The sequence below is a fragment of the Glycine max genome, chromosome 12 (assembly GCF_000004515.6).
Source record: "Glycine max cultivar Williams 82 chromosome 12, Glycine_max_v4.0, whole genome shotgun sequence".
NCBI lineage: Eukaryota > Viridiplantae > Streptophyta > Magnoliopsida > Fabales > Fabaceae > Glycine > Glycine max.
In genome coordinates this window covers 4,262,137-4,275,279 of record NC_038248.2, presented here as the reverse complement: position 1 = coordinate 4,275,279, position 13,143 = coordinate 4,262,137, and the positions used below count along the sequence as shown (strand labels likewise).

General features: G+C 28.0%; 2 protein-coding genes across 2 annotated transcripts; both read left to right on the top strand.

The window, feature by feature from the left end:
• The first annotated feature begins 1,106 nt into the window (after nt 1-1,106).
• On the top strand, nt 1,107-3,813 carry LOC100785449 (tropinone reductase homolog At1g07440-like). Its single transcript, NM_001252921.3, has 5 exons — nt 1,107-1,279; nt 2,229-2,436; nt 2,581-2,800; nt 3,165-3,271; nt 3,351-3,813. Exons 1-5 carry the CDS (start codon nt 1,188-1,190, stop codon nt 3,531-3,533), a joined length of 810 nt encoding a protein of 269 aa, NP_001239850.1. The 5' UTR covers nt 1,107-1,187; the 3' UTR covers nt 3,534-3,813.
• Nucleotides 3,814-7,971: 4,158 nt separating this feature from the next.
• LOC100780806 (tropinone reductase) lies at nt 7,972-10,404 on the top strand. The gene is made up of 5 exons (XM_003539497.4): nt 7,972-8,477; nt 8,726-8,933; nt 9,079-9,295; nt 9,383-9,489; nt 9,826-10,404. Exons 1-5 carry the CDS (start codon nt 8,389-8,391, stop codon nt 10,006-10,008), a joined length of 804 nt encoding a protein of 267 aa, XP_003539545.1. The 5' UTR covers nt 7,972-8,388; the 3' UTR covers nt 10,009-10,404.
• Nucleotides 10,405-13,143: the final 2,739 nt, after the last annotated feature.

Here is a 13,143-nt window from a genome sequence, read left to right as displayed (position 1 = left end):
GATTTTTACAAAATAAAAAGATCTCATATGTTAACAAAAGATATACCTATGTTGGCAAAAATACCTATTAAATAGTTATCTCATTTAAAGTAAAATATTTCTCTTAAAAAATATTTTTAGTCTCATTCATTATTGGACTGACTTTTGCATTGTCCATAGTTGACTTACTAACATAAATACCTAATTTTCTATTTTTATTCTTAATAAAGATGACACAAATTTAAAATTAGATTCTTAAATTAGGTTCAGACAAATAATAATGGGAGTTTTAGAATAAAAAAAAAATTCTCAATTGTAAATACTACATTGACTAATTGTGAGGAGGACAAAAGCATCATACCACGCTACGAATCACTTACTTCTCAGTTATCACGTCTACGTACATCGGTTCATGTTTTGTGTTTTTCACTTTTTTGTTTTGTACGTGGCGGCGATCATTGAACTAAGTTAGCTAACTGATTTGGTCGACAAACGAAGTTGTAGCGTGCGTTTGGTAGGGTGAAATCCCGCGGAAGAGAAGAGAATGTCACAATAGCATGTCTTATTTTGTGTTTTTTTCGTTTTGTGTCCGCTCCAATGCTGCACTGCATCATCAGCATGTATACAGTCCAAGACTAGACAATATAATTTTTTATTTGAACATTAAAGAAATATCTTTAATTTAAGAGATTAAAAATATTAAACAAAATATATTTAAATCTTTAATAATAAAATATATGTCTGCAAATAAAGTTCAATCTTAATATATTTTTTTATCGATAAATAAATTGTATATATTAAATATAATAGGACATAAGAAATACCAAAGAAATTAAAATTACAAAAGTCAGCATGAGAATTATAAAAAACACAGCTAACAAAATACCCCCAATACAAAGTTCCGAACCCCAGTACTAGGTAACCATTGTAACCACAGTAACCACTTCATTTCCAACCAATAAATCCCATCACTTATATTACCATAATGCACCTCTTATGCTCCACCAACGAGCAGAAAACAATTTGGTCAAGCAACCGGCCTAACTTTTAACTCTAAAGTCTAAACTTTATCCAGTAGATAGAGAATGATTATGACTACAAATATAAGCCATTGAGAAAGTATTAGTATGAAGTATCGGATATCTTAATAAATAAACAAATAAAAAAAGTATCGGATATCTCAAAGGTTTATCCTTCAGTGAAGAGAAATGGCAGCTGAGGCAAATTTTGATAGCAAAAGCAGCAGGTGGTCTTTGCAGGGGATGACAGCTCTCGTTACCGGTGGTTCCAAAGGAATCGGGTTACCACCTCTCCTTCTTCCATATTTATTCATTTCATTTTCTGTTCCTCCTTCTTCCAAATTTGAAACTCCTTACTCAAAATACATGTTAATTAATATGCAAACTACTACTATCAATTAACAGAACAAAGCTAGTGGCTATAATTAATGCTACTTCAAAGCAAACATGTTTGTAGGCTGATTGAGGAAAGAGGGTTAAAATTTACAAATAAATTATTAAAATAAGGCTCTAGTTATTTTAAAATTGAGTAATCACAAATTATTTTAAAAAAATAGTTCAAAATCAATTCAATTCTTGGAACAGGTTCAAGACTAGTTTACAATCAATTCAGAATCAATTTTTTAAAATCAATTTATTCTAAACTGATTTTTTGAACTAATTTGATTATTTAAATACATAATTGAATTGATTAAAACAATTTAAAATTAGTTTGATTATATATTTTTATTGTATTAGTTTTTGTACACCCTAATCATAATATATAGACCTCTATGTTAGGACAAACCAACTTATGTGTGAGGAGTATATATAGTAATATAGATATTAGAATTGAGTGTTTTATATATTGACACACCTTCTTTTATTTTGTTGTCACAAAATTAAAATTCATTATATACTATATTTTATTCAAATTTCATATTTACCAAGATGAGGTGGTCAAAGAAAAAAAAAATTAGCTTAAAAGAGTTTTAGGTGTCATGTTAATTTTTTTAAAATTTTGATTTAATAATATCACGTGAAACATTGTAGTGTCAGTTTATTATTTTTTTTAAACTAACATGACACTAAAAACTTTAGTTTAACTAAAGTTTTTCAACGTTGACTACCCCGGTTTGATAAAATATTTCAAAAGAGCCTTAATTCTTGTAGAAAATAAGTGGGTTTTGCAAGACGCTTGTTTTTCACCAATATTGATTCCTGTGATATAATATCCTTACTAATCACTAGATATGCTATCGTGGAGGAGTTGGCACAACTTGGAGCCACTGTACACACTTGCGCTCGCAACGAAGCTGAACTCAATAAATCCTTAAATGAATGGAACACAAAAGGATACAGAGTAACTGGTTCGGTCCGTGACGTGGCGTCTCGTGCAGAAAGACAAGACCTCATAGCTAGAGTCTCAAATGAGTTTAATGGCAAACTCAATATCCTTGTGAGTGATTCGTTACAATTGCATACTAGGTTAACTATAACCGTAAAATGTTAAGAATGAGGACTAATTCGAAATCCATTTTTTAATTGGAATTCTTATATATATATATCATATTACGCTTACATTTATTATGTACGGCTTTAGGTAAACAATGTGGGAACAAACATACAGAAAGAGACCCTGGATTTCACAGAGGAAGATTTCACATTTCTGGTGAATACGAATCTTGAATCTTGTTTCCACCTAAGCCAGCTTGCACATCCTCTCCTAAAAGCTTCAGAAGCTGCAAACATCATTCTCATATCCTCCATTGCTGGTGTGGTAGCTTCAAATATAGTATCCGTTGTGTATGGTGCAACAAAAGGTAATTGTTATATAATTTCGTGGTTGAATGAATTTCACGTGGAAGAGTAAGAGAAGGCCGGATTGAGTAAGTTTTTCTAGAATCATTTCTGAGAGAGAAAAAATATTAAAAAAAATATGAAAAGAATGTTTCATGAGTTAAATTAAATTTTTCTTTAGCTCACCATTACTAATTTGTAGAAACTCTCATAATTTAACATACCTAATGAAAATCATATAAGAAGTTTATTTTTTTTTTTTTATTTTCTTCTTCTAGAGAAATGCTTTTAGAAGAATTATCCAAACAAATCCTAATTATTAATTTTTTTTTAATGCCCCTGGTGGCAAGCATTAGAAAATGCCTAACTAACTTAACTAACATGCAGGAGCAATGAACCAAATGACAAAACATTTGGCATGTGAATGGGCCAAAGACAATATAAGGACTAATTGCGTTGCACCAGGGCCAATTAGAACCCCTCTTGGTGACAAGGTAATTTTCTGTTGGTGTAATTATTCAATTGTTGTTTGTTTTCTTTGCACATGCATCTTATGATTATTTCCTTTTGAAGCACTTTAAAGAGGAAAAACTTAATAATAGTCTGATTGCGCGAACCCCTCTTGGACGGATTGGAGAGGCAGAGGAGGTTTCTTCGTTGGTGGCATTCCTCTGCTTACCTGCAGCATCTTACATAACAGGACAAACCATTTGTGTTGATGGCGGCTTCACCGTGAACGGTCTCTACATAAGCTAGGCTTATTGTGACAGTTTCAATGTTTTGTTTAGTCTGTTACACTCTACTTGTATTAGTTTCTCTTTAAGTTGTGGAGAGTGGAGACCCTATATCTGTTTTTAAGGACGTGATAATAACAGTACTCAGTGATAAGTTTGTTTTTCTTGTTTTGATTTAGTCACATGTCCCATGATTCTAGGAGCAGTATAATCGTGGGCAGTTTATCCTATTTCCCGTTGGTTGTAAGGCTTTCAATAATAATAATAATAATAGCCATGTTTGCTTTTCAATTCAATGCAAATGCTCCTCAGTTCACTAGTACAATTATACTGTGTATTCCCAAAACTTTTCTCGTTCATATCAGTTCTTACAGTTTCTATATCAATATTGAGAATAAAGCAATAAATAATAGTGTGCTTTAATTAATTCCTAGGTTCAATTTATATAGTTAGGATTCTACGGATAAAATAAATAAATAAATTACATGTTAGGATGGTTGAAATTGCAATTGTCACAAAATGTGAGATAAACTCTTTTTTATTTTTATTTTTTAAAAGATTGAGCATAAACTCTCAACACTTAGTTGCGTTTTAATTACTAAAATAGTATTCGATTCAACTAATCTCCTGTGAAACAAATCCAATCTAATATTGACTCAGTCGCTTAAATTATTTAATTTAATCTAATACCCACCCAATTAGCTTAACTTAATCGTGGACTAATGTAACTTTTTGTGGTGTACTTACTTTTAATTAGTAGAGTGTGGGGCAAGAAAGATTCGCATCTATGTATTATAAACATTACTCTGTAAAGCATCTATGTCATGTCCAGGCACCAGAAAAGTCGATTTTGAATTGTTCCAAAATGCAACATTAGTAGAGTGTGGGGCAAGAAAGATTCGCAAGTCTACACATACTAGCCAAAGAAAAGAAAAATTCATTAACTGCCTAACTTTGAACAGAAAATTGCGATTTCAGCAAGATGGGATTCAGTAAAGCAGCCCTCTAAATTTGAATTTAATCAAATTTAATTATAATTAGTATGTTAATCTATATAATACACAAAATAAATATTTACTTTGTATAAAAATTTATAATAAATGAAAATACTTTGAAAATATAAATTATATCATATTTAAAATTTATAATAAATAAATATTTTAAACATGTAAATTATATCTTAAATTTATGATAAATAATTTATATTGTGGTACATGGTTATTTTAAGAAATTGATAAATTCTTTCCAAATATATCGACATTCATTTTAGAAATAAAGATAAAAATAATAAATTGAAAGGTATACAAAGTTAAGAAAAAAATTTAAAGGTAATTTTCTTTATACTCATTTATACGTTGATTATATATTAAATTATGAGTCTGTTTTATATGAATTGAATCAACTTTTGATGATAACTTTCTTATTTTCATACGTAAAAATAAAACCTTTCATCTTTCATTATTATTAGTTGTAAGTGAAAGTTATTAAATTTTGTTAGAATTTAAATAATTACTGAATTTATTTTTAAAATTTTCTATAAAATTCATTTGTAATTATTTTATTTTAAAGAAACTTTAATAAATAAAAATTTAATGTAACATACGTTACCTAAAGTTTAGTGATCAATGACGATTTGTCAAAAAGAAAAAAATGATCAATGATGAGTTAACAACTCACGTCTCCTGTCTACATATACATCCTGTTTTGTGTTTTGTTTTACATGCCCTGTCGGGCTGCTAAAAAAATTAATATTATATATCTAGTCATATATAAAGTAGTTATAAAATTATAATCAATTATACAGTGATGATTATTTCAAAAATAACTTATTTTTATTTAAAGAATAATTATAACTATAAAACTATGACAAGTTTTACAAAAATAATTATTTTAAATAATTTATATTTATTTCAATTATGTATAACTTGTTATATAACTAATTTATTAATAATTAGTTACATATTCATATTTTAAAATTTTAAAAATAATAACTAGTTATATCAAATTATAACTAATTATATTGATAATATTCACTTATAATCTAATTATTTATTAATTATGATTATAATTATGTAAATGTTCAAAACCACGAGCACGCCTAGATTGTTCACGGCCCTGGCTGAACCAACATTCAGAAAGAAAGTTACGTGCATGTGGAAGATAAGAAAATGATTGATAAGTGCAAAAGAAAATAAAGACATAGATTTTATTTAAAGAAATTATATAATAATTTCAAAAAATAAATGCAATTTATTAGAAGGTTTCATAATAATTTATTTAATAAATATTTTAGTTAAAAAATAATTACTTGATTGAAAATTTCATACAACATAATAAGACTTGATTAAAAATTTAAAAATAACGACATGTTAAGTTTAAAAATAAAAATGTTAGTAAGTACTCCAATGACTAAGATGACAGCAAATTAATTAAGTTCAGGGATAAAAGAAAAAACTAATAAAAAATTTATCACATTTTTTATAAATTTGGAAACAAAATTTTAATTTTTTTGTTGTTCAGAAACCTAACCATCAACCTCTAATAAATTCAAGAAAAAAATTAATATTTATCTAAAAATAAGTATAGGTTTCCCACACAATAATTCACATTTGACTTTTTGTGTTTTGTTTTGGATGTCTTGGTTGATCCCAGATGCAGAAAGATACTTACGTGTAGTTGTAGAAGATTTTCTAAGAATATGATTGAATGGATGAGGGCGAAAAATCAGATAAAAAAATTCATTTGAAATAATTATGCAATGTTTTCAAGAGATAAATTCAACTTATTAGGAGGTTTCATAATTGTTTTTAATTTAATTTTTTATTCTAGAAAAATTTTAAGTAAAAAATTACTTCAAAAATGTATATTTTTTAATTATCTGTTTTTAAAATATTATCACATGCGTATCTTTTGAAAAATAATTATATTTGAGATAAAAATAAAATAAAAAATAATCATTTGACAAAAAAAATCTCATTTTAAAAAGAAATACGTGTATTTTTTATGAGAAATAATTCTGCTTAAATCAAATAACACTATCAATGATAGAATTTTATTATGATTCAAACTGGAGACAATATTTAATATATAACAATCTCATAGTAATTAATTCTCTGTGAATATATATTGTCAGAGGACCCTCTTATTCATTAAATGCATTTTACAGTCCAAAATTGATTATTTAAACGGTCCTTTCTCTGCCTTTTAATTCCCGGTGCAATATAGGCCTAACAAATTTAGTGGGGTAGCTGCAATACATTTCAATTACATAAATGCAATACAAATATCGGTGGGCTCTTATAACATAGTTGTTGTAGTTTTTGTTTAGGGGATAGGGATACTGTTCTGTCATGTCGATATTTGAATATACGATATTTTAGGTAATTGATATTCTCGTAGAACATCTTCAACGCCCGCTCAGTTCCGTACTGAATTTCTTAACGTCAAGAAATGGATTCTTCAAGAAATTATCCTTCAAAATAAATAAGTTTCTTATATAAGAAATGGATATTTAATATTAAAAAATTATTATTCAACATCAATCACCTTATCTTCAATGCCCTCGTGAAAAAAAAGAGGAAAAAATGGATAAGGAAGAAGAAAAAGTCAAAGGAATAAAAAATTATAGTAGAGGAGAAAATAGAAAAGAAAGAAGAAGGAATGAGAAAATGAAGATGGGTGATTTTCTTATTTTTGAAAAAAAAAAATGAAGTTGAAACTTTGGAGGAGAAAGAAGATTAGAAGTTGGGTGATATTTTTTGTTGTTAATAATGGTAGGTGGGTGGTGTTCCGTAATGGGTGGTGATTGAAAAATAAATTTTGTTTTTTAAAATTATTATGACTGAAATTTAATTATTTTCTTTAATTATTCATATTTATTATTTGTATATATAAAAATTAAAAAAATAAATTAATTATTTTATTGAAATAATAATTAAGTTATAATAAAAAAATATAAATGTGTGGATTTTTTGAAGTTTCTTGTGATTTTTTAATATTGGAATAAAATTATGTATGAATTTCTTTAAAGTAATATGGTATTGTGAGGATCACAAAAAATATTGTGGGAACCACAAAAAGATAATTAAGAAACACATATAAAAAATTATGGTTGGAGATGCTCCTAGGACTAAAAAGTAGAGGTGTAAGTCGATTTGGGTCATTCGCGAACTCTAATTAACGTCAAATAACTCAAAAAATTATGGGACTAAAAATATTTTTGTCACTTATATTTAGGTCTCTTTCATTTTATTACATCATATATAGTACATATTATATCTATATTTTATATCTTGATATTAATTAGAGATTGATGTTGACTACTCTTTTTTATTAAATTGTTTCTTGATAAATAATGTTAACAACACTCTATTTTATTAGTTAAAATATTAAAAATTATAAATCAAAAGTAAATTGAGTTCATTATATAAGGAGTGAGTCCCAGTAACTCACAATTTTATAATTTTTAACAAATTTTTGGAAATAGAAAAAAAGATTTATTAGTAAAGATATGATATCAGCATTTTCCTTAATTTTCTGATACTGGAATAGGGGAGGGGAGAGGAGAATTAGAAATATAATGTTAAATTAAAAAACAAATCCTCTGCATTTTTCTTCTATTTATTTCATTATTAAGCTTTTCGGAAAAATAAATGTTATTCTCTATTAAATGTGTATAATTTTTACAATCTTACCTAAAAAGGATCCTATGAATTTTATCTGTGTAGGAAGAGAATGATTATACAACAAGAACGCCTTATCCCATTAGGTGAGGGAAAAAAATGATTATGATTATAAATATATAGTTATTGAGAAGGTAGTAGTAGGAAGTATCCGATATTTGACAGGTTCATCATCATAACCTTCAATGAAAAGAAATGGCTGAGGCAAGCATTGGCAGCAAAAGCAGCAGATGGTCTTTACAGGGAATGACAGCTCTCGTCACCGGTGGATCCAAAGGAATCGGGTTACTTTCTTCTCTCCCTTCTTCTTCTTCTTCTTCCATATTTTTTTAGTTCATTCTTTTTTGTTCCTACTACATATATACTATACTTGATTTGGAAGTCGTGACTCAAAATACCTGTTTTTCTCAACTGCTACTATTAATCAACAACAACAAAGCTAGCGAACATAATTAATGCTTAATGGTTTGTGTTGTGAGTAATTTTTGTTTCTCACCATTCATTCCTCTGATGTATAATGTTCTTATTATAGATATGCTATCGTGGAGGAGTTGGCACAGCTTGGAGCCACTGTGCACACTTGCGCTCGGAACGAAGCTGAACTCAATGAATCCTTAAATGAATGGAACACAAAAGGATACAGAGTAACTGGTTCCGTCTGTGACGTGGCGTCTCGTGCAGAAAGACAAGACCTCATAGCTAGAGTCTCCAATGAGTTTAATGGCAAACTCAATATCCTTGTGAGTAATAATTAATTTGAATACCATGAAATTCAAGTTATTTTTCCAACCTTTTCTCAATAAGCACTGGGCTAACTATAACAAGTTAAGAATATAATAATATTCTTATCTGTCCTTATGCTTACATTAATTATGTTCTGCCTAGGTAAACAACGTGGGAACAAACGTACCGAAACATACCCTTGATGTTACGGAGGAAGACTTCTCATTTCTGATAAATACAAATCTTGAATCTGCTTACCACCTAAGCCAGCTTGCACATCCTCTCCTGAAAGCTTCAGAGGCTGCAAACATCATTTTTATATCCTCCATTGCTGGTGTGCTATCAATAGGTATAGGATCCACTTATGGTGCAACAAAAGGTAATACTTTCCTGGGGATGGCGGGGCTAACTGGTAGTTTCATTCTTGTTAATTTCAAACTTCTTATATACTAATTGACATGCATAGGAGCAATGAACCAACTGACTAAAAATTTGGCATGTGAGTGGGCCAAAGACAATATAAGGACTAATTGCGTTGCACCAGGGCCAATCAAAACCCCTCTCGGTGACAAGGTAATTTTCTACATATCGTTCTTGTTACTGTAATTATTTTTTGAGTGGTAGGAAGTAGGAACATACTCATGAAAAATTATTACATGACATATATACCATATGAAGATTGTTTGGAATCTCAAATCATGTAGTAATAATTTTAACCCTATCATACTCTTTCTTATGGACAAAACTCATTAAATAAGATGTTGAGTAACTTTTATAATTTTTAATAAATTTTAGTTAATAACAAAATTATGTTTAAAAGAGTATGTTGCTAATGTTTTTTGTTTTTTTTTTCATTTGTTTTAATTCCTTTATGTGGACTGAGGGAATCTTATCATTATTTCCTTGCAGCATTTTAAAAATGAAAAACTTCTTAATGCTTTCATTTCGCAAACCCCCCTTGGACGGATTGGAGAAGCAGAGGAAGTGTCTTCATTGGTGGCATTCCTCTGCTTACCTGCAGCCTCTTACATAACAGGACAGACCATTTGTGTTGATGGTGGATTAACAGTGAATGGTCTCTATATAAATTAGAGAAGTACTACCAACACACTCTCTAACACACTTCTCTTGACACATATTCTACCATAAGTTACAAATAATAAAAAATTACAAAATCATGAAAATAAGATCTAGGACCCATATATTTTTGTGATATCTAAAAAATTTCAAGCAATAAAAAAAATGTATTGAAAAGAGTGTATAAGATAATGTGTTGTTAGCATTTTTATATAAACTATGTTAAGAGCAAGGTCTGATGCATACGTTGCTAGTTTTTATATTAGTATTGAGAATAAATAGCTGAAAGTCCCTTGGTTCAATCTATATCATTTGGGAGGGGGAATTTGTTGGGAATAAATTTGTATGTCCACGATCCAATCATCATGTAATCAATTTTAATTTTAATAATAAAGTATTATTTTATTTTCATTGTCATATTTCACTATTTGATTAAACTGTCCATTTGATAATGTTCTTGATTAAAATTAAAGACTTGTTATTATAATAGAGATTATGATAATGAAAAACAAGTTTGTTCTAATTTTAATCTAAACCGCTCTTGATCATATGATTATTGTAAATAGGATATTAATAATCCGAATAGATTAATATATATGTGATAGTATTTATTGGATAAATATTAATAGATCTCATTTATTAATATGCATATATAAATGAGTCACATGTTGATGTGATCATTGAACTAACTCAATTGAAATTTTCTAATGGTTAAAATTTACCATAAACTCTTAATAGAAAATTTTCAATAAGAGATATAATAGTTTTTTTTACTTGAGATTGTCATAGTAATTAACAGGTTATTTGTTGTACTCTAATTCCTGATACCTAATACTTTAGAGCACTTGTTGAATGAATATTAGATATGATTAAATACCTATAGAATTAATGATTAATCAAGAAGGAATCCATCCATTCTTAATAATGAGTTTGAGCTCTATGAATAAAATTATATCCTGGCTAGAAAAATTAAATGAAAGAAGAAATGAGTCTCTTAAGTCATTATGAGTTAACTCAAAAGGGTTTAACAATAATACCATATTCTAGAGTTAACGGAGAGCTGTGAAGATGGAAGAAATTATTACACTACTCTTCTAATGGTTATTGAAAGTAAAAAGCTACTTCATGCTATCCGGACGTTAAGGAGTGTTGCTAGACGTCTACCTTGATTAGTATATTAATTTGATTAATATATTACTGGCTTAGTATTGAACTTACAGGGTCACACACAAACGAGTGTTCTAATCTCTGTTAAAGAAATTATATTAATATTTGATGATTAATTAAATTAGAAAATTTAATATGATCAAATGATTAATTGATTTTAAAAAGGTGGAATATTATTATATTTTTGCTAGCACTAAAAATATAAATAATATGAAAGATTTGGTGAAAGAAGAGAAACAGACATGTATGATTTTGTATTTGGAATTTGGATTGAAAAGGCGACTAGATACAAGTTTGACTTGATCAATTATTATTTCAATTTTAATTGCTAAATGGTTAACAATAAAAGGTAACAAGAAATAATATAACTTAAAAAGAGATATTATCAATAATGATTTGATTTTGATTTGATCAGAATTTTGGATCTTTAGCGTACTATAAATTGAGTCTTAGGCTGCACGTTGAAATGATCCCAATATCACTTATTTATTCTTATTTTTTAACTTGTCAAAGTTGTTGACGAATAGAGATTGTGTGTGGATATACGTAGAGTCTTTCACACTATTGAATAATTTTTTTATTTCAAGAGCTCATCAATAGGTACATTTTTTAATATATCATTTGTTTATAATATAATTTAAATACAAAATAATTTTTTTTATAAAATTTGTGTTTTTTCAACACTCTTTTTCCTTGGAAATTCCACTAAAGAAACATAGCTTGAATTTGCAATAGTCACAAAGTTTGTCTTTATAATCATTGACCATGTATAATATTGTGATCATTTTATTAGGAGTTTTCTAATCTACTCGAAATAAAATAAGGGTAAACAATCTCATAGTAAACGATTGGTAAGAAACTAATTCCTTTTAAGTCATAGAGATCATATTAAATTGATTTCATTTTTTCTAATAATTTTTTTTTCATACACATGATAATGAATCCAACCCCGTATAATATTCTTAAGAAACCTAACTATGTATCAATTTGTTTGACCTTGTTGTTTATATAAACCATCTTTAAATATGTAGAGAATTGAACCAATTATCTATCATGGGGTTGATTAACCCAAGTAAGTTAGATAACCTTTTTTCTTGCATACAGCGTATATCAATTTACTTGTTGTTGTGGTTGACACTTCTTACTTTGAGATTGACGTGTCCTACTATGTATAACAAAAATTTAATTGATTAATGTAGCTAAGCTTTTTATAATATTAGTATTAACTAGATTGTCATATTATTTAAGATTATTATTTTTCAAGATAATTATTTTAGAAATCATATTTAAGGTGTTATTTTATTTATTCATAGTATAAAATTTTATGCTCACATAAATAAAAAGTTGTGTAGAGAATTGAGTTCCTTTTTTTGTTGATATTAATTTTAAAAGAATAATACAAGGATAAACCATTAATTTGGTCTTCAAAGTATTATCCTCTCTTCTAAATAATCCTTAATGTAATAAAACTATATAAATAATCTTCAGATTATTTAATAATAATATCCATTATTTTAGTTCTTAAGCTAATTCTATGCATGCTTTGAATTTAACTGCTGCGAATCAAAAGACTTGGATAAGTCAAGAAAAAAGTTCTGGTGGATAATTGCTGCTGCGAACCAAAAGTCTCTGGAAAAGACTTGGATAAGTCATTATCTGGGCTTGAACTGAAAATCCAAGATGAATACCTATCTTTTTGAAAATTCGCGTTGAAGGTTTGAGCGAAAATGATAACGGCAACTCCCCAAATGTCTTTATATATACCTATTTTGTTTTAAAAATAGAAAGTACATTTAATGTAAATACGTAATTCAAACTAATTAAACACACTTCTCAATTACATTAAATAAAAAACAATTTTATCAGATTAAAACTAATGGAAACTTCATCTTTTCCCCTCTGTTCCCTCCAATTTCATTCTCACCTTGCAGTAATCTATTACGGTTGCCGTAGTCATTCATTTGGTTTAGTTAATTTCTCTAC

Coding starts and splice junctions, on each gene's coding strand:
- LOC100785449 (NM_001252921.3), top strand. CDS start 1,188: ATGGCAGCTGAGGCAAATTTTGATAGCAAAAGCAGCAGGTGGTCTTTG. Junction 1,280..2,228: donor GGTGGTTCCAAAGGAATCGG/GTTACCACCTCT, acceptor ACTAATCACTAG/ATATGCTATCGTGGAGGAGT. Junction 2,437..2,580: donor ATGGCAAACTCAATATCCTT/GTGAGTGATTCG, acceptor GTACGGCTTTAG/GTAAACAATGTGGGAACAAA.
- LOC100780806 (XM_003539497.4), top strand. CDS start 8,389: ATGGCTGAGGCAAGCATTGGCAGCAAAAGCAGCAGATGGTCTTTACAG. Junction 8,478..8,725: donor GGTGGATCCAAAGGAATCGG/GTTACTTTCTTC, acceptor TTCTTATTATAG/ATATGCTATCGTGGAGGAGT. Junction 9,490..9,825: donor AAACCCCTCTCGGTGACAAG/GTAATTTTCTAC, acceptor ATTTCCTTGCAG/CATTTTAAAAATGAAAAACT.